Here is a 20,882-nt window from a genome sequence, read left to right as displayed (position 1 = left end):
TGAAAACCTAAGGCCTTATCAATTGGGAAATGGGTTGATTAAATTATGGTATATTAAAGTAATGGAATATTATTGTATTATAAAAAATGGAAAAAGATGACCAGAGAAACCTGGAAAGACTATGAATTGATACAGAATGAGAACATAATCTAGGAAAACTATATAAGAGCAACAGCTTGATAAAAATGAGCAATTTTAAAAGATTTAGGATTGATGAGCCATTCTCCAATTGAAAAATGGTCAAAGGATATGAACAGACAATTCTCAGATGAAGAAATTGAAACTATTTCTAGTCATATGAAAAGATGATCCAAGTCATTATTAATCAGAGAAATGCAAATTAAGACAACTCTAAGATACCACTACACACCTGTCAGATTGGCTAAGATGACAGGAAAAAATAATGATTGTTGGAGGGGATGCGGGAAAACTGGGACGTTGATGCATTGTTGGTGGAGTTGTGAACGAATCCAACCATTTTGGAGAGTAGTTTGGAATTATGCTCAAAAAGTTATCAAACTGTGCATACCCTTTGATCCAGCAGTGTTACTACTGGGACTATATCCCAAAGAGATTATAAAGAAGGGAAAGGGACCTGTATGTGCACGAATGTTTGTGGCAGCCCTTTTTGTAGTGGCTAAAACTGAAACTGAATGGATGTCCATCAGTTGGAGAATGGCTGAATAAATTGTGGTATATGAATATTATGGAATATTACTGTTCTGTAAGAAATGACCAACAGGATAATTTCAGAAAGGCCTGGAGAGACTTACACGAACTGATGCTGAGTGAAATGAGCAGGACCAGGAGATCATTATATACTTCAACAACAATACTATATGATGACCAGTTCTGATGGATCAGGCCATCCTCAGCAACGAGATCAACCAAATCATTTCTAAAGGAGCAGTAATGAACTGAACTAGCTATGCCCAGAAAAAGAACTCTGGGAGATGACTAAAACCATTACATTGAATTCCCAATCCCTATATTTATGCACACCTGCATTTTTGATTTCCTTCACAAGCTAATTGTACAATATTTCAGAGTCTGATTCTTTTTGTACAGCAAAATAACGTTTTGGTCATGTATACTTATTGTGTATCTAATTTATATTTTAATATATTTAACATCTACTGGTCATCCTGCCATCTAGGGAGGGGTTGGGGGGAAGAGGTGAAAAATTGGAACAAGAGGTTTGGCAATTGTTAATGCTGTAAAGTTACCCATGCATATATCCTGTAAATAAAAGGCTATTAAATTAAAAAAAAAAAGATAAAAAAAAAAAAGATTTAGGATTGATGATCAGCCATAATTCTGGAGGACCAGTGATAAATAATGTAACTCACCTCAACACCGAGATGATGGGCTCATGATCCAAAAATCATATTTTTGGACATGACCAGTGTGGGAATTTGTATTGTTTGACTATACTACAGAGGTCTCCTTTTTTCCCACCCTTGGGAGAAGGGAGATAAGGGAGTAGGAAGGAGAAAAATTATTAATTGAAAAGATGTTTCATGAATAAGGGAAACCAAAATGTATTAGAGGTATGATGCTAAAGTGTTTCAAAATATGCAGGGATTTCTTCAAAGCTTTTCATTGCTACACAGATTTTGAAATTCCCCAAGCTTTGTGTAAAGTCAAAGTATGAGAAATAGTCATGGTTAGAGAGGGAAAGGATAATGGAAAGAAGAAACTACCAGGAAACAGTGAGTGAATATCAAAAAAGGGTCTAAAGACCAATGAAGAAAACTGAATAGGACTGAGAAAGTCAATTTAGACATCTTCACTACCTTGCTTTTTAGTTATATATTTGCCCAGGAGGGAAGGGTGACAAGGGATGAGAGCTAAGTGCCAACTGTAGGAACTGATTCCCAATTAGTCAATGAACAAGCAATTTATTAGACATTTAATATTTTCCAGGCACTGAGCTAATAATAGTTAACATTTATATAGCACTTTGCAAAATACTCTACAAATTTATCTTGTTTTATACCTACAACAACCTTATGAAAATAATCTGGATTTGAACCCTGGTCTTTGACTCCAGACCCACTACTGAGCCAAGAGTGATGAGAAGGCAAGTGCCAAGGATGGGCAAAATCTCTTAGTATAAAATGAAGGCTATCCTAGATCCCACAAGTGTTGCCACTAGCTCTAAAGTATGTGCTGTGATCTCCATGGCTGAAGTCAGGGACAGGCTCAGTACTTATAAGGGCAAAGTTTAGAGACCCTGCCAGAAGTTAAAAATGCTGGGAATCTCAGTCCTACATGGACAATATATTCCTTTAGAACAAGCAGGTGGGCTATGTAGGACTGCCAGGAGGCCCTGAGGACGTTGTGACTCTGGGGCAAGGTGTCCCTGCAACAGGTGACGGCACCTATGAATCACCAATGACTAGCATAAGACTGCTGGGCTTGGGGCTGGACTGTCCTTTGAAGGTACCCATCCAGTGGCTCATAAAAATCAGCTCCACTTGGGCTTCACAGCTTGAGGGCTGACAAAATGGCAAGGCTGTTGCTCTGGGCTGGTAAGGTCCCCCTCTGTTTCCCTGAACCCCATTTTCCTGCAGAGAAGCTGTGAGTCTCCCCTTCTCCTTGGTCTGCCCTACCAAAGAATCTCAGATGGACAGACCATCTTAAGATTAGAATCCTTAGGTGGAATGGACTATGGAATTGCTGCTGGGTCTTGTGGAAAGTATCCTATATCTGTGCAAGAGGGTGTGCTCCTATAGGGGAAGAGGGGGGAAAAGGGAAAGTTGAATGTGTATTTGTGTATGGGGTTCCTGCTTATGAGCCTTTGGGCAAATCACATCATCTCCTCTGGATTTGGTTTCTTCATGGGTGTTCTTTGCAAACCTTAAAATGCACAGTTACCACAAATACCAGTTATTTTGCCTTTTTTTTTTTCAGAGTCCCAGTAGATTGAGGGGCTCTTCTGATTTTAAGTATATTAGTTATACAAAAAATAGATATATTACCAATTTTAGGTATATTTCTTAGTATGTATATATATATATATATATATATATTGTATCTCTGATTACTACTATTTTATGTATATTTCTTTGAATTTTAAAGTTAGGGGGTATTCAGTCTATATTCCATGTGGGCATATGTATTCATGTATGTATGCATGTTCTTGTCTACATTTCTGTTTGTATATAGGAATGTTTTGATTTAATACCTTAGGTTTATAGTTTTAGACTTTAAGGGACCTCAAATGTACACATACATGCACACACGCCTATATATGTGTGTATATGTATATATGTGTATGTGTGCATGTGTGTGTAAACATATGTTAGAAAGTGCTATGGATATGTTACAGGGACAACTAGGTGACACAGTGGATAAAGCCCTGGGTCTGAAGTCAGGAAGCTGAGCTCAAATCTGGGCTCAGATACTCACTAGCTGTGTGACCTTGGGGAAATCACTTAGCCCTGCTTGCCTCAGTTTCCTCATCTGTAAAATGAGCTGGAGCAGGAAATGGTAAACCTCTCCAGCATCTTTGCCAAGAAAAGCCCCAAGTGGGGTCACAAAAGAATCAGATATGATGGAAATGACCGAACAACAACAATGGACATGTTTGCTATTACAATAATGATGACGATTGCTGAGGGCCCTGTATGTGGGAAATAACAAAGCTAGGATTTATAACTCATCACTGCCTCCCTAGCCCGCAACACTCTGCGGGGGGTGGGGGGTGTAATATTTTCTCGTTTCTCCTGCAGGTTTGATCCTCCTGCTCCAGCTCCAGCTGGGTAAGGATACCACATAACCTCTCCCCTCCCCATATTATCCCACTTTTCCCTAGGGCTGAGGACTTTTCACAAACTGATAAGTTCTCTAAACTTTTAATGTTTTTCTTGGGGAAGGGAAACCTATTTCCTCTTATTTTAATAAAGAGGGTCTCCCAGCTGGGGAGAGGGATCTTTTGGGGATGAGAAAGCACAGAACACCAATCCCACTCCAGCATCTCATTCTGGACACAATTGGTTATTTACAAGGAATCTTGGGGAGTCTATGGCAATTGGGTTTCCTCTCAGAAGGCAGAGGGCACAGTGAGAAATACAAAAGATTTACAGTCAAATTCTGGTGGTGTCATTCAGGTTCTGGCTGTGTGGACTAAGTCCTTTTATCTCTCCTAGACTTAATTTCCTCAGTTGTAAAATGAGACTTTGGTGTTGTTTTGGACCAGAACAATCTCTTGCATTTCTCAGAGGGTTTGGTGGTGACTTTCTCCTGGAGGCCGTTTCTGGCCCACGCTGGGGAGAGAGACCCTTCGCTCCTTCCCCAGTAATGCCTGCTTTCCCATGCTAGGTACGGCCTACAAACTGGTGTGTTACTTCACCAGCTGGTCCCGGCAACGCCCAAGCCCGGCCTCCTTCTTCCCCAATGATGTGGACCCCCATCTCTGTACCCATGTGGTGTACGCCTTTGCCTCAATGAAGAACAATAAGATTGTCCCCAAAGAGAATGATGATGAAAGGGAGATCTACCCACAGCTCATGAAGCTCAAAGAAAGGTCAGATGTCTTTTTGTGTGAGGAAGCTGGGGGACAGTAGAGAAAGGACCCGCCTGTTGGTAAAGGACTCTGGGTTCTACTTCTGACCCTTCACCAACTGGCAGTGCCTTTGTGGGGCAAGTCACTCTTCTATAGACTGGTTTCCTCATCTGTAAAATGAGAAGATTGCTCTCAAGTATCTCTTTATTTCTTTATGTATTTACTTATTTATATATTTATCTTTTTCATTTATTTATATTTATTTATTTAAAAAAATTTATTCTCAACTTAAGAAATAAAAGAAGCATCTCAGCCCCCTTTTTGGGCTACATTCTTTGATGCTACTCTGCTCTGTTTTGATAACTGCTGGGAGATGCTGGAAAAGTTGGGGGCCTGCTAACAGAGACTGGAACAGAGGCAGATGAGTTCATGCCTTTCTTCCTGTTCTGCCTGGCACTTCCGTTGGTTCCCTTGGGCCTGTCCCTCCAGTCTTCCTTTTCCTTGGAAGAACTTTCCCACTTATCAGTGCAGATACTAAGAGGGAAAAGGCCAATTTCATATCCGGAAAGCAGCTGTCTTGGAATCTTCTTGTTTTCTAAGTCTGCCCAGAGGTGAACAAAATGATTTAGGGTCAGGAGAACTGGGTTTACATGATTGCCATTCACTGGCCGTACTTCACAGAGACCCTGTAAGGGCAGATGATTGAGAGCTGGCTGTAATTCCCTCGATTTCCTTCTTCCCTGTAACAGAAACCAGGACCTGCGCATACTGCTGTCCATTGGAGGCTGGTACTTTGGCACAAGCAGGTGGGAATGTAAAATCATCATCTCCTTGGGTTGAGACAGAATTGGAACTGGTGTAAAGGGTGGCCAGAATCAGGTTAGATCCTTAGAGTTGGTAGAACAGGAGCTGGGACTGTGCAGAGGGTATGGCCAGGGAGGACTGGGCTATAATCTAGGGCCTGGGAGACTGGGCTGTGCAGAGGGCATGGCCAGGGAGGACTGGGCTATAATCTAGGGCCTGGGAGACTGGGGCTCAGACTGACCCTAGGAAAAGTAGTTCTCACTATGGCCTAATTTATCCAAAGGGGTATCCCTACAGGCTTTGTGGATAGAAATTCCTCCTCCTCCTCCTCCTCTTCCTGTTCTTCCTCCTCCTCCCCCTCATTCTGCTCTTCCTTCTCCTCCTACTCTTCTTCTTTTCTTCTTTCTCCTCCTCCTCTTCTTTCTTCTTCCTCTTCTCATCTTCCTCTTTTCCTCTTCTTTCTCTTCTTCTTCTTCCTCTTCTTTCTTTTCTTCTTCTTCCTCTTCTTCTTCTTTCTCCTCCTCTTCCTCTTCTTCTTCCTTTTTTCCCATAAAAGCAGTAGCAGCAGTAATAGCAATAGTAACAACAGTAGCAGCAATCTTTTCTTATTCTTAGTAGTAGTAGTAGTGATTAATTAATCATTATTATAATTATTTGCTAGTAACAGTGGTAGTAAAAGCAGCCACAGAAGCAGTATCTTATCATTAATATTATTCTAAAATAATACTTAGTAGCAGTAAAAGTAGCAGCAGCAGCAGCAGGAATAACAATAATGTTATTCAGTAGTAGTAGTAATAGTAATAATAAAAAAGCAGCAGCAGCAGCAGCAGCAGCAGCAGCAGCAGGAGCAGTGGTAGCCTATAATTATAATGATGATAATAGCAGTAGCGGTGAAAGCAGCAGCAGTGGTAGTGGCGGTGAGAAGCTGTGGAGCCAGTGGAGGGAGGGCCACTCCGAGCCCAAAGACTCCCATTTGGGGCTTTTCTCCCGACACCACATAACAGCTGTGTGACGCCGAGCAAGACACTTCATCCCTTCCTCCAGAAAATGTGTTGATCTGCATTTCTCTCACTGGGGGCTCCCCGCGGAATCAGAAGTCCGTTCCATGTCCCTTAAGAGGCCGGCACGGCCGCTGCCACCACCCCGGGGCAAGCCCTCCTCCCTCCGACCCTGACCCCTTGCTCAGCTTCCAGGGGGACCTTCCTAAGTGAAACTCTGATCTTGGCACTCCTGATTCAGCACTTCCCACTGGCTCCCTGTTATTTCCCAGATCGAATAGGAAGTCTTCTGGCTTTCTCAGCTCCTCCTAACCTGACTGCCCAACACGGCCCAGCTCTCCCCCCCTCGTTCCCGCCTGTTCTCTCTGGTTCCGCGGCCCTGGCCTCGGGACTGATTGCTGCCCAGATTCCGGGCTCGTTCGCCGGCTGTCCCTCCCCTGCCCCCCCCCCCCCCCCCACGCCTGGAGGCCTCCCCCCTCTCACCCGGCTCCTTTAGGCCCCCTCCCCGTGGGGAGCCCTTTCCTGTCCCCCCGGTGCAGTGCCGCCCCTCGGTGGGTTTTCTCCAGTTCAGTGTGTGACATCTCTGCGTGTCTGGTCTGTGTGCAGTTGTCTGCCTGTTCCCTCCCTCCTCGGACGAGGTTGTAGAGATCGGGGCTGCCTCCCGCCCCTCTTTGGGGGCTCGGCGCAGTCCCGGCACACAGTAGCTCCCAAACAGACGCTTGTAGACCGGGATAAGGAAAAGCGGCCCGGGGGCGGGCCAGGAGCCCCCGGGCTCCGGGCAGCCTCGGGCCTCCCCTCGGGGTACGGAAGGGCAAGCGCTGCGCTCGCGCTCCGGAAGCCCCGCAAGGCTGGGATGAGAGCCCCGAGTCCGCAGCGGGAGGAGAGGGCTCCGGGCTTGCCCCGACGCTCCCTCCCGGGATGGCTCTGGGCGGTTGGTTCTGCCCTGGCTCCGTTTCCTCACCTGGGAAGGGAGGGGGCGCGACCTGCCGGCCCCCCGGACTTGCTTCGGATCTGGGGGTTTGGTGTTTTAAACTACCTGCCCTGGGGCAGGGGTGGGGGGCGCGGGACTAAAAATCATCCTCCTGCTTAGGAGGGGGCTGGGAGGGGGAGGCCCGCCGAGCCTCGGCCCTGCCCTCCCCGCGCGCGAAGCTCGGCGCTTCCCCGGGTTCTGGCGGGGACCCCGCGGCGCCTGCCTGACCCCGAGGTCTCCCCCAGATTCACCGCCATGATGTCCACGTTCCAGAACCGGCAGGTCTTCATCGCCTCCGTGCTGTTCTTGCTGCGCGCGCACGGCTTCGACGGCCTGGACCTCTTCTTCTTGTACCCAGCGTCCAGGGGCAGCCCCAGCCAGGACCGGGTCCGATTCTCCCAGCTGATTCAAGTAAAGTCGCCTCTGAGGCCCGGGAGGGGCAGGGGGCTGGGAAGGAGCCAGCCGGGCCTTCCCTCCCAAGGCCGGCGGGAGCAAGGAAAGTGATGCCGAGACCGAAGGGGCTTGGCCCGGGGCGGGGGGGAGCGGCCGGGCCCTGCTGCACTCCCGGGGTTTTCTCCCGGCCTGCCTCCCTGTCACCTCCATCTGCCTTTCTCTCTGATACTTTGTAACTGTGCTGCTCTCTCTTTTTCTACTTCTCTGCTTGTCTCTCCTCCCCTTCTCCGTCTCTGTCTCTCTGCCTTTCTCTGTCTCTGTCTCTTTTTCTGTCTCTCTCTGTGTCTCTGTCTCTTCTCTCTCACCTTGCCGCCTTTCCTCTGCCTCCTGGGCCGGGCTCTCTCCATCCGCCTCCTTCCTGCCCCCTTTAGCTCAATCCCTCTCCTCTGCCTGCCTCCCTCTCCCCGCTCTCTAGGAACTCATTGTCACCTTCTATGAGGAGGCTCACACCACGGGGCGGAGGAGGCTGCTGCTCACCGCCGCCGTGTCTGGGAACCGGGACATCATCAAAGGGGCCTACGAAGTGTCCAACATTGCCAGGTGAAGTCTTGGCGGGAGTCGGGGCATTGCGGGGGGAAGGGGGGCGGCACCAGGTCCCAGGCAGGCAGAGGAGCTTCCGGCTGCCCCCTGTGAGTCTGTGTCCAGTTGAGAAGGAAGAGAAGTTTCTCGTCTACAAGACTTTCCTGGGGCATCGAGAAGACAGGCGTTCATCTTGAAATTCCCCATAATGACCACCACAATCCAAAAGTCTTGGGCTGGACATCAAGCCTTCTGGCAGCGCAATGCAAGATGTGTATTCTGACCCAAATGGATGATAGGCCCAAAATGTAAAATAAAAATAAAGCATTGGATCTTATGCTGGTAACCCAACAAGAGAAATATGTTTCAAGGTAGAGAGTAATGGAGGCAATATAGGAGCTCCCTCGGCAGGCAGGCCTTAGTCCAGAAGGACTTACTTCATAGAGAAAGGAGGATTTTAAGGCTGCTGGAATGATGGGGATAAAAATGGTGCCCACAGCATAAATTGGGAGAAAAAGACAAAAGCAGAAAGCAAAGGAACAACTTGGCAAAAAAGTTCTGCCTTTTTTTGAATGGGAACCACCTGTCTATGTCTTTATGTTCTTGTATAACTTTTCTTTCCAGACTTCTGGACTATATCAGTGTCTTGACTTACGATTTCCATGGAAGTTGGAATTCTGTCACTGGGCACAACAGCCCCCTCTATGGAATGAATTGGGGAAGCAATAAAATAGACTATTTAAATTGTGTAAGAAGGTGGACATGGGGTGTCTGCTACAATGATGAGGGGAATTGGTGGGGCTCCGACTAACACAGAGTGGGGAGAAATCCATCCTCACTTTTGCAGGAATATGCCATGAAGCTATGGGAAAAGAAGGGAGCCCCTCCAAAGAAGCTCATCATGGGATTTCCTACCTATGGACGTACCTTTGACACCCTGATCTCCAGCAGGGAGCCAGGGGCTCCTGCTTTTGGGCCAGCACCTGCTGGGAATTACACCAAGGAAGCTGGTGTATGGGCTTATTATGAGGTGATTGGAGTAGACTTTCCACAGAGGGCAGGGCTACCTTTGGGAGAATCCTAGTGTAGGTCATTTTTGTTTATTTGGCTGGGGGGGGGGGGCGGTTCGTGGCAAAAGCAGTTGAGATGAAGGAGGTCTGAGACCTTGGGAATACTTGGGGGAATCTCAGTGTGTGTGTGTGTACTCTGGGTAGGACTGAGGAGGAGGTATTCTGCCCTTTGATCAGTGGGATGAGGGGAGAAAATAGAAATAGATGCCTCTAAATCCATCCTTTTTTATCTCAGAGTTTAGAGATACTCAGAAAGGACAGGCTTTGTAAATCTTAAAGTACCATATAAATGGGAACTATGGTTATCACTATCCTCTAACTACTTAGTTAATCTCAGCCTAGAGTCCTTCCTCTTCCTCCTCCTCTCCACCCCAATACATATGCTCTTAATTCTTGGTGAGTTTCCCCCACCATATTCCATGCACATCTAGTTAGTCTTCACCTTTTGGGGAAGGTAGGGGGTCCCCACAAATCTTCCCTCCCTCTTTTCCCATCACTTCTGCCCACATCTTCCATTCACACCTCCTACTCTGTGCTCTGCTGACAGATCTGTCCGTTCCTTGAGAAGGCCATGAAGAAATGGATTAATGCACAAAGAGTCCCCTATGCCTATATGAACAATTATTGGGTTGGCTATGATAATGTGCGCAGCTTTGCTTACAAAGTAAGTATTCTTTGATTCTTCTTCTCAAGGTTCTATGGGGTTCAATATTTGGTGATGCACAAATGGGCTCAATGTCTTCCATATTTCCGCTTCCTCTTAAAATTCAATTTTAAGGGTGATTGATGTGTGTGTGTGTATGTGTGTGTGTGTGTGTGTGTGTGTGTGTGTGTGTGAGAGAGAGAGAGAGAGAGAGAGAGAGAGAGAGAGAGTGAGAGAGAGAGAGAGAGATCAGAGAGACACAGAGAATGAAAGAAAGAGAGAGAGGAGAAAGAGAGAGAGAGACAGAGAGAGGAAAGGAGGGAAAGAGGGAGAGGGAGGGAAAGAAGGAGAGAGGGAGGGAGAAGTGGGGAGGGGGAGAGGGAGGGAAAGGGAGGAGAGAGAGAGGAAGAGAGGGGGGAGGGAAGGAGGGAAGGAGAGTTGGAGTTTTTTGGAAGTAGACAGCTTTTTTCTCCTGGGATTTTGTTGGACATGTAGCAGGAAAGCCCCTCCTCTCATTTTCTGGTGTAACACATGTCTAATCTCCCCTCCTCTCAATTCCAATTTGATTCCTTTGGATAAGATGTTGCTCCTGGGCAGAAGGCATTGTGAATACCTGTGGCTTAGCTGGTTGCCAGTCATCTCCCCCTCAGTAGGACTTGGTGGATCAGACCCCTTCCCAGAGTTAGGTGGGCAGAAGATTAGGTTTGACAAGGGTGAGGGAAGAGGAGGTCAGAAGGCCTGGTGGCTGCCTGAGGACTCCTGGCAGACACTGAGGAAGAAGGGAGCACCTCATACTGGAGTTGGGAAGCTTTCCACACCACCACACAACTGGCTTTAGGTTCAGAATGACCTGAGAAAGAAGGCTGTCTTCCTCCTCTAACTCCAAAGCCAGTGTTTGCACTGTGGCCACCCCAGCTCTCTGGGCTGGCTATGTGACCAACGTGGGCTCTTCAGGACAATGGGACAGTCCTTACTTGGTGAGCGTGGAAGGCAGCCAGCCCTGGGCTGGTGAGCCGGGACTTCAGCGACTCAGACTTGGGTTGTCTTCGTGGATTTCCACCTACCTTCCTCCATTCTGTCTCCCGGGCTCAAATACATCAAAGTCCTTGTCTGTGATGGGAAGGAGTGGGTTCTGGTGCTTGTGGCCATGTAGGCAGAGGACTCATACCGGGTCTCAGAGGGAGGTGCCTGGTGGGGTGTCCAAGCAGGCCCGGGTGTGCCAGTGTGGCTGGGGCAGGGGCTGGTGGGGGGGGACTGGGAGTGAAGCTCAGCTGGCTTGTGGTCATGTGCCAAGTTTCTGCCCCTCAGCTTTCTGCTCAAGGGCATGGGCATCTCCAGCACTGCAGGCCATAATGTGGCCTTGACCCAACGACTGCCAGATTATTCACTAAAACAAAATTTTTTGGCACCTTTCCCCCCCGTTGCTAACAATAATTATAGCAAACTTTTAGATGGAACTTTTAAGGTTTGCAAAGTACTTTACATGTCTCATCTCATTGAGTACTCACAATCACCCTGTGCGGGAGGGCTGTTATTTATTGTTCCCATTTTACAAATGAGAAAATTGAGACAGAGAAGGATTAAGGGATTTGTTTATAGTCTCACAGCTAGGACACATCTGAATCAAGATTTACACTCAGCTCTTCCTTACTCTAGGTCCAGCACTACCCCTGGGCCACCTAGCTTAGTCCTGGCTGTCTTTAGGATCAAGTCTCAACACCTAAGCTTTGGTAGTTTCTATAAAGTTGGAAAGGCTTAAAATATCATCCTGGTAACAGACTGAGTCTGCTGTCTGAGGACCAACCAAAGTAATTACATAGAGGCCTCTCACTGGCAGGTTGGACCCTAAAACCCTGCGTGTTTCATGGTCACCCATGAAAACAAGAAAAAATACAAGCTGGCTCTCATTCCCATGAGGAAGAGAGGACTCCTGGTTTTTCATCTCCTCCTCCTCCTCTTCCTCCTCCTTTTTTCTTCTTCATCTTCTTCTCCTTCTCCTTTTTCTTTTCTTCTTCTGTCTGCTTTCAGAAACATGTTTCCTAGAGTTAGAAGGGACCCTGGTAATCACAGGATCACAGAATCACAGATGGAGAGTAGGACTAGTCCTCGGAGGGCATCTAGTTCAACACTCTCATTGAATAGAGAGGAAGCTGATGCCCATAAGAGGTAGGTGACTTGTCCAAGTAACAGCAAACCAATGGACTTGTTATTTTCCACCATGTCATCTTGTTCCAAAATAACTTCCCAAAGAGGGAAGCCTCCAGAGAGGCTGATTTGTCTAAATCATATCTCTAATTGATCCTAGGACCAAGAACTTGGTCAGGTCTTCTGCCTGTACTCTAGTATTTATTTTGGACAGGACCCATTCATCAGTGAAAGAACTTCCACAGTGAAGAGCTCCCTCCACCAGTACTGAGAGGTGCCTTAACATCTTGGAGAGTTATATGATTTATTCAGGGTGCATCACAGTGGAACCTGAATCACTTAAAGACCAGTTCCCTATTATTCCATGCTGGCTTTCACTTAAGTATTTAAGAAAAATGCGTGGAACCATGAGGGACATAGGAGAAAGACAACTCTGTGTGTGTGTGTGTGTGTGTGTGTGTGTGTGTGTGTGCATTTAGAATATTTTATAAAGTAATCTTAAGAGAATCAAAATGGGGAAAGAATATTTTGAATTTATCCTTGCTTCTTTGGAGTGGAAGAAAAAGATTTTTATAAGCGCTGTACTTGACTTCAAGGTCATATTCACCCTTCCATCTTTCTACAAGGGGAAAAGGGGGCTCACTGGCTGTTCTCTTAGTGTTCTCAAGGGTGCATTGTCTCCCAAACAATCTGGGGGCTCCCACAGGTCAGAAGCTGCGTCCCCCATCTGTCTCCCACGGCACAAAACTGGATGGGGCTCAGAACAGTAAGGCAGCTAACAGTCACTTACTTTCCCAGACAGCGTTCATAAAGGTGAAAAACTATGGGGGAGCCATGGTGTGGACCCTGGATTTGGATGACTTCAAGGGCATCTTTTGTGAGCAGGGCCCCTATCCCCTTGTGAAAACCATAAAACAAATCCTGTTTTTCCAGAGTAAGTGGAATGCCGTGGGCAGCAAAGGGACCTAGGCCAAGGTGGGCTCTGGGGTTTCAGCATCAGTGCTGGGGAACTGCAGGCCCTGAGTCTTGCAGCAGACTACAGTGGGGCCCGTGTTTCCCTGCTCGTTGGCTGGGGGACGGGGAGGAGTTAGGAGGTGGGAAGAAGCTTAGAGCTTGCCCCGTTCAATCACCTCATTTTATAGATGAGCCTGGGCCCAGGGGGGCAAGCAGCTGCCTGGGGGGGGGAAGGGCGGGGACTAGGCCTTCTGGGTCCTAAGCTGCAGCTTTTCTGACTCTGGCTTGAGGCCTGGCTTGTCCTGTGTCCCGCCCAGCGCGAGGCCTCAGGCGGCCTCCATCCGGGGCTGGGGATTCTCCCTCAGAATGCTCGTCTCCCAAGGACGAAAAAGCCCCTTGGAGAGGGTCTGCCCGGAAGGGCCGGGGCCGGGGTTAGGCACAAAGGAGGGAGGCGGCCTGCCTGGCTCAGGCCGAGGCCTTCCTAAGTGCGCCCAGGCGGGGGGCAAGGCCTGGGAAAGGGAAGGCCGAGGCCTTAAAGGCTAGAAACACCGCCCCGAGCAGGCTTCGGGGAGGGGCCGCCGCCAGCGGGCTCTGACGCTCCCCTCTCTTCTTGCTCCAGTGCTCGACTCGACGCTTCCCCCACAAGTCTCTCCTTTCACCCGTGGCGGGGAGATAGCAATGGCGACGTCTCCCACCATTTTCTTCCGCGCTGCAACGGGGAGCCCGACCTCTGCCTCTGCCCCCCCCGCTGGGCCCGGCGCGCTGACGGCCGGCTCCCAAAGCGCGGCCCCCGCCGCCGCCGCCGCCGGGAGCACGGCGGCGCTGGCCCCCGGGAGCACGGCGGCGCTGGCCCGCGGGAGCACGGCGGCGCTGGCCCCCGGGAGCACGGCGGCGCTGGCCCCCGGGAGACGGGGGCGCTGGCCCGGGAGCACGGCGGCGCTGGCCTCCGGGAGCACGGGGGCGCTGGCCTCGGGAGCACGGCGGCGCTGGCTTCGGGAGCACGGCGGCGCTGGCCTCGGGAGCACGGGCGGCGCTGGCCTCGGAGCACGGGGCGCTGGCCTCGGAGCACGGGCGGCGCTGGCTCCCGGGAGCACGGGCGGCGCTGGCTCGCTGGGAGCACGGTGGCGGCGCTGGCCCTCGAGCACGGCGGGCGCTGGCCTCGGGAGCACGGGCGGCGCTGGCCTCGGGAGCACGGCGGCGCTGGGCCTGAGCACGGGCGGCTGGCCCGGAGACGCGGCGCCGCCGCTGGCAGTCGCCTCGCCGCCCGTGCGCGATATTCCCCAGGGCGGCCCCTCAAGTGGGCTTCCTGGGCCTTCTGCTGGCCTAACGTCCTGGGCGCCGGGACCCCAGGCCGCAAGCTACAATGCTACTCTGTAGGTGAAGAGGAGGAGCCTCCAGAGCCCTGGGCCCGGCCCGAGCCGCGGGGGGGGGGGGGGGGGGGGAAGCATATGGCACAAGAATCCCCTCTGTTTCTTATTATCACAACACAGTAACATAGATTTTTATCATATAATATAGATTTAAGAATATAGCACATAATAGACTTATATAATATGTACATATATTTTAGAATATATAGTATGCACATTTAATAATATATTCATACATATTTAATAATACACTGTATAATATATTTACATATTACAACATATATATTTGATGACATATGGCACTGCTGTGAAAAAACAGAAGGGTTACACTGAGGCAATTCTTTTCACAAGATACCATTTATTAAAAGGGGCACACTGCCTGCCAGTAAGGGGCTGTTCTCCACTTACAGCAGAGACTTGAACCAAAGGTCGGTTCCCCTTTCCTAGCTCTCAGGGATACAGAACAAAGAACAAACAGGTAGATGACATGAAATTGGGAGCGACATGACTGTTACAAAGCTGTGGTGCAGAGAACAAAGTGATCGGTTGGAAGTTTAACAATGGGAGCTAGCAACAACTTCCCCCATCTCTCATAGACCAAGAACTGCTCATTATTTGAGTGCAGCTGCAAGGTTTTGAAGGTAATGGACTAGACCTTTTTGGACAATAGACTCCTTTGAAGGATACCTTAGGGTGTAAAGAGACTAGGTCTGACTCCCTTGTATTCATACGCATACTCCAAGGTCAGTTAAATTTGTTGGGATCATTAATTAGAAGGAGAGATGAATTTTTAAATGTAATGCAGCACGGGCCAGCCGAATCTCTGAGCCAAGTTCAGAGATAAAGAATCCTAACTTAAGCAGTTACAGGACAAAATCAATTTCTTGTAAATAAGGTCAACAAGAAAAATCACAGAGAATCAACCTTTATCTTCTCAATCCCCCCCCCCCGATACTCAATCTATGATAATAATAGCATACCCGACCCTTTCAGAAAAAGCTGACATCAATTTTCAGACTAACGGATAGTCATCTCAAAAGTATTGTACATTAACCACTAAAAAAAACCCCAAATCTTTAAGACTGGGATCTGTTAAGATTAAGTTGGTTAAAGATGTAACTCCAGTACAGACCACTGCAGATATAACTTAGTCATTTTCATAATCACAAATCAGCACATAACTTCCGTGCCATAAACAAACCTGAAAACATTTCCCCTTATTTGTCATGGTGGAGGGGGATCCTATTCCCTACATAAACTAATTTAGTTATTTTTCCACAGGACTGATAAGCTTTGCACTCAATCAGAACTTGGCAGGCTTAGTTAGATATGATAAGATTTTTTTTTTAAGGTTTTTATCTTACTTTTTTTCCCCCAAAAAAAGTAAGCAATTATTTTTACCTTTTAAAAATACCCAATTAAATGTCTTATAGATCTTGCCCAATAAACCCTAATAACCTAATAATTTCACAATAGTCAACGCAAAAAAAAAAAAGGAATTAAAATCTTCAATGAAATAAAATTACCATTCTCATATTTTTTATACAATATTTTCCCAGAATTTTCAAGACAAGAAAATATGATAATAGTTACAATTTTGTAAATTTAAAACCCAAAAGAAAACACATTAATCAACTGATATTAATTTACTCAAAGGCATTTCCAAATTGTCATTACATAGAAAACTATTCATCCTACTCCAAGGGACTTTTAAATTCACAATCTTCATAACCTGGAAAAGGTATTGGTACAAAGCACATTTCATGAAAGACCCAGTAAGCAAAAAGATCATATAAATAGGACAAATAAAACCACTTAAGACAATGAATCTCATAGAAAAATCATTAGGAAATTATTTATCTATCTATCCACCTTTACTGATTTAACTTTACACCTATTGTTGTTGGGTCAATTCAAATATGCAGGGCTAAATATTATGTCTTTGTTGCTAAAGACTCCTTACTGTATTTAGAAGGTTTGTAAGATATTAGAACTCTTCCTTTCACAAATGAAGCCATCTTGAAGAGATTTCCTATTATATCAAATTCACAGTAGAAACATTATCATTATCCACTAATAATTTTTTGAGCAATTTGTACCATCCTTTTAGCAATTACATCTATAACTTACACAAATCCAGATTTAAAAAGAATTTACCACTTTAACAACATTGCTAATGAATTGTCAAATTGTCAAAACAATATTAGGCACTATTTTCATACACATTACAGAATGAAAATAAATGAGGTAACTTGCTTTAAGATCACATAATGAACAAAGTTCCTAATTTAGGCATTTCCCCAACACTGTCTTAAAGCCAAATAGTAGATTAAAATATGATTTATCATAAATGTCCTATTAGGAGAGACACATTTTGCTTAAAAGGAGGCCAGAATAAAGTAGATCACCTAAATGTATTTCCTAAATGGCATCACACAGAATCCCAAGTTATAATTTCAGTTATGTTGTATTATATTTTTAACAAGGGCCATTTATTCCAAGCATTTCATTTTATGGGTCCATTTTTCCATCAAATCTACTGCCAAAGATATAAAAATGGCAGCCTGATATGAGGTTTTAATCGACCTCAATAATCCCTTTAAAGGCACTTTTTAATTTAGTTTATATTTGAGTTTTATACTTACTAATTCAATGTTTAAAATCTCAGAAAGATAATTCTAGCATACATTGTTCTTAAAAATCAATGACTTGTTTTATTTTCAAGGTAGAATATTGACTATAAATATACCTGTGACAATTAAAATGTTGAATCATGGCCATTCACAATTCTATTATTCCCTGAATTATTATCCATTATCTCTTCCCTCCATTATCCAGAAGGAGAGTTTGATATAATGTTTCTAACAATTCTAGTACTAATTTTGTCTATTGTTTTTTTTTTATTATAGCTATTTATTTACAATCTATATGCATGGGTAATTTTTCAGCATTGACAATTGCAAAACCTTTTGTTCCAATTTTTCCCCTCTTTCCCCCCACCCCCTCCCTCAGATGGCAGGTTGACCAATACATGTTAAATATGTTAAAGTATATGTTAAAGACAATGTATGTATACATGTACATACTGTTATTTTGCTGTACAAAAAGAATTGGACTCTGAAATATTGTACAATTAACCTGTGAAGGAAATCAAAGATGCAGGTGGGCATAAATATAGGGATTGGGAATTCAATGTAATGGTTTTTAGTCATCTCCCAGAGTTCTTTCTCTGGGCATAGCTGGTTCAGTTCATTACTGCTCCATTAGAAATGATTTGGTTGATCTCGTTGCTGAGGATGGCCAGGTCCATCAGAACTGGTCATCATATAGTATTGTTGTTGAAGTATATAATGATCTCCTGGTCCTGCTCATTTCACTCAGCATCAGTTCGTGTAAGTCTCTCCAGGCCTTTCTGAAATTATCCTGTTGGTCATTTCTTACCGAACAATAATATTCCATAACATTCATATACCACAATTTATTCAGCCATTCTCCAGTTGATGGGCATCCATTCAGTTTCCAGTTTCTGGCCACTACAAAGAGGGCTGCCACAAATATTCTTGCACATACAGGCCCCTTTCCCTTTTGGCTATTAGTTTTAAAAAATTCATTTGAATGTTCTTTAGTAATTATAAAAATCTAAACAGATTACAAGACCTGATCTATTTAAATAACAACTAAGTTGTTATATTATTCATAAATGTAACACAAAGCATTTATCCAAATGAAATTTTATTTATATTTCAAGTTGCTTTCTTAAGTAATCTCTTCTTTTCGATGGAAAAGAAGCAAAACAGCTCTCAAAAAATTAAAATACATAACTATAAAAATGAATAGGAGTCTCATATAATTTATAGCAAAATTTCTAATTTCAAAACATATACCAATTCAAGTAATTTCTAAATTGATTTCTACTTTTCTTCAATTTGTGAAACTCTTGAGTATTCAATTAGGTTAATTTTTTTTTATTAAAGCTTTTTAATTTTCAAAACATATGCATACATTTTTTTGTTGTTATTGCTTTTGTTTTTTCTGCTGAGGCAATTGGGGTTAAGTGACTTGTCCAGGGTCACACAGCCAGGAAGTGTTAAGTGTCTGAGATCACATTTGAACTCAGGTCCTCCTGACTTCAGGCTGGTGCTCTACTGGATAATTTTCAATATTCATGTTTGTAAAAACCTTGTCTTCCAAATTTTTTTTCTTCCCTTCTCCCCACCCTCACCCCTCCCCGGCAAGTAATCCAATGTATATTAAATGTACAATTATTCTATACATATTCCCACAATTATCATGCTGTACAAGAAAAATCAGATCAAAAAGGAAAAAAAAAATTAGAAAGAAAAGAAAAAACAAGCAAGCAAACATCAACAAAAGAGTGAGAATACTATGTTGTGAATCACACAAAGTTCCCACAGTCCTCTCTCTAGGTGTAGATGGCTCTGTTCATCACAAGCTCATTGGAACTGGTATCAATCATCTCATGAGGGGAAAGAGTCACCTACATCAGAATTGATCATTGTATACTCTTGTTGCCATGTACAATATTCTCCTGATTCTGCTCATTTCACTCAGCATCAGTTTGTGTAAGTCTCTCCAGGCCTTTCTGAAATCATCCTGCTGGTCATTTCTTACCAAACAATAATATTCCATAACATTCATATATCACAATTTATTCAGCCATTCCCCAATTGATGGGCATCCACTCAGTTTCCAGTTTCTTGCCACTACAAAGAGGGCTGCCACAAACATTTTTGCACAAGGGGGTCCCTTTCCCTTTTTATGATTACTTTAGGATACAGGCCCAGGAGACACTGCTGGATCAAAGCGTATAGTGTACACAGTTTGATAGCTCTTTGGGCATCGTTCTAATTAGGTTTTCTAATAAAACATATTTACATGATTTATACATTTTTTCCTCTTTTCCATCAACTATAAAAAAGTTAATATTTAAAATATGAGCCACAATCCATTTTCCCTCTTCATTTTGAAACTTCCCTGAAAACTCTCCAAATAAGCTGCTTCCTAATCAGGAAAATGACCTTCTCAGAACAATAAATCTGTTCTATTGGGGGAGTGCTCTTACTTTTTAAAAAGCACATTTTAAAGAATGTTAACTCAAAATTTACTAGAATATTTCAGCATTTATTAAAATCATTACCATTTGGAGATTCACCAAAGATAATATATGTTTCAGTTATAAACTCAGATTCTAATTAATTTGCATTGTCATAAATTTTCTGCAGTCTGAGGGAAATCATTCCCTTATTTCTTATCTGTCCTTGCCCTTGTACTCCCAGAACTTAACTGAAGCTTAGAATGTAATGAGGAGAGACTTGTTCTGAAAACACAGGCCAATTACATACATATTCAGTTACAGATACACAGACAAACAGCCATCTGTGAGAGATAGTAGTCCCAATATTTTTATTTATTTATTTGTTTTTTTTTCCCCAAAATATTTCTTTACTGGTGATGCTGAAGGTACCAGCCTTTTGAATAATCACCTCTCCTGATATTTTACCTTTTCTTCTCAAAGAGATATTTTATTGATTCGATTTAACTAAATGTCGCTTACAGTCTTACACATTGCTTTATTCAGTTTGGTCATTGAAGATCATGCTATTTCAGACACAGAAATTTGGAATCCTCCTATATCTAAATCACCAAACTCTAGACCTTTTCGGGCCCCAAGTACCACTAAATTCTGGAAGACAGTGTAACACTGTTGGGGCTTTAGGAAACCACAAACTTTCAGAAATAAAATATCTCAAAGATTATTGCAGGTTCAAGTTTATCTTTTTCTCATCTTTGAGAACTCTTCCCTCATAAAATGCATTCTATTAGAGGCCCAATGTGAAGAATAGACCTGAACTTTTAACTTAATCTTTCTCTCTCTCTATAAAACCAATTATTTCCAAATTTTATGTGTGCAACTTCTAATAGAAATAAAATACACAGAAAACCATGTTATCACACCGGACAAAAAAAAGGCACTCTAAATAGATACAGACAGATAAAAAGCTGCATTTTCTCCCAGTAACTATATTTACTTTGTTTGGAGTTAGAACTGTAAAATGAAGGGGAAAACCAGATCTCCACTTATAGTCCTCAAGAAGAAACTGCTCCTCAGGACCAGGAGATCATTATATACTTCAACAACAATACTATATGATGACCAGTTCTGATGGACCTGGCCATCCTCAGCAACGAGATCAACCAAATCATTTCCAATGGAGCAGTAATGAACTGAACCGGCTATGCCCAGAGAAAGAACTCTGGGAGATGACTAAAAACCATTACATTGAATTCCCAATCCCCATATTTATGCCCACCTGCATTTTTTATTTCCTTCACAAGCTAATTGTACAATAATTCAGAGTCTGATTCTTTTTGTACAGCAAAATAACGTTTTGGTCATGTATACTTATTGTGTATCTAAGTTATAT

At 44.5% G+C, this 20,882-nt stretch overlaps 1 protein-coding gene across 1 annotated transcript; it reads left to right on the top strand.

Moving 5' to 3' along the window:
• The first annotated feature begins 4,295 nt into the window (after nucleotides 1–4,295).
• LOC116423646 (oviduct-specific glycoprotein-like) lies at nucleotides 4,296–14,443 on the top strand. Its single transcript, XM_031968709.1, has 9 exons — nucleotides 4,296–4,531; nucleotides 5,260–5,316; nucleotides 7,528–7,693; nucleotides 8,151–8,275; nucleotides 8,879–9,002; nucleotides 9,102–9,284; nucleotides 9,872–9,988; nucleotides 12,911–13,046; nucleotides 13,686–14,443. The coding sequence occupies exons 1-9, from the start codon at nucleotides 4,320–4,322 to the stop codon at nucleotides 14,441–14,443; spliced, it is 1,878 nt and encodes a 625-aa protein (XP_031824569.1). The 5' UTR covers nucleotides 4,296–4,319.
• The last annotated feature ends 6,439 nt before the right edge of the window (nucleotides 14,444–20,882 follow it).

The sequence above is a fragment of the Sarcophilus harrisii genome, chromosome 4 (genome assembly GCF_902635505.1).
Source record: "Sarcophilus harrisii chromosome 4, mSarHar1.11, whole genome shotgun sequence".
Taxonomy (NCBI): domain Eukaryota; kingdom Metazoa; phylum Chordata; class Mammalia; order Dasyuromorphia; family Dasyuridae; genus Sarcophilus; species Sarcophilus harrisii.
Note: the sequence above shows the minus strand (reverse complement) of the source record. Positions and strands in the feature narration are given on the sequence as shown.

Bases quoted from the DNA above. Each gene is read 5' to 3' on its own strand.
- LOC116423646 (XM_031968709.1), top strand. From the start codon at position 4,320: ATGCTAGGTACGGCCTACAAACTGGTGTGTTACTTCACCAGCTGGTCC. The intron at 4,532-5,259 runs GTCAGATGTCTT...TCCCTGTAACAG, and splicing joins CTCATGAAGCTCAAAGAAAG to AAACCAGGACCTGCGCATAC. The intron at 5,317-7,527 runs GTGGGAATGTAA...GGTCTCCCCCAG, and splicing joins TGGTACTTTGGCACAAGCAG to ATTCACCGCCATGATGTCCA.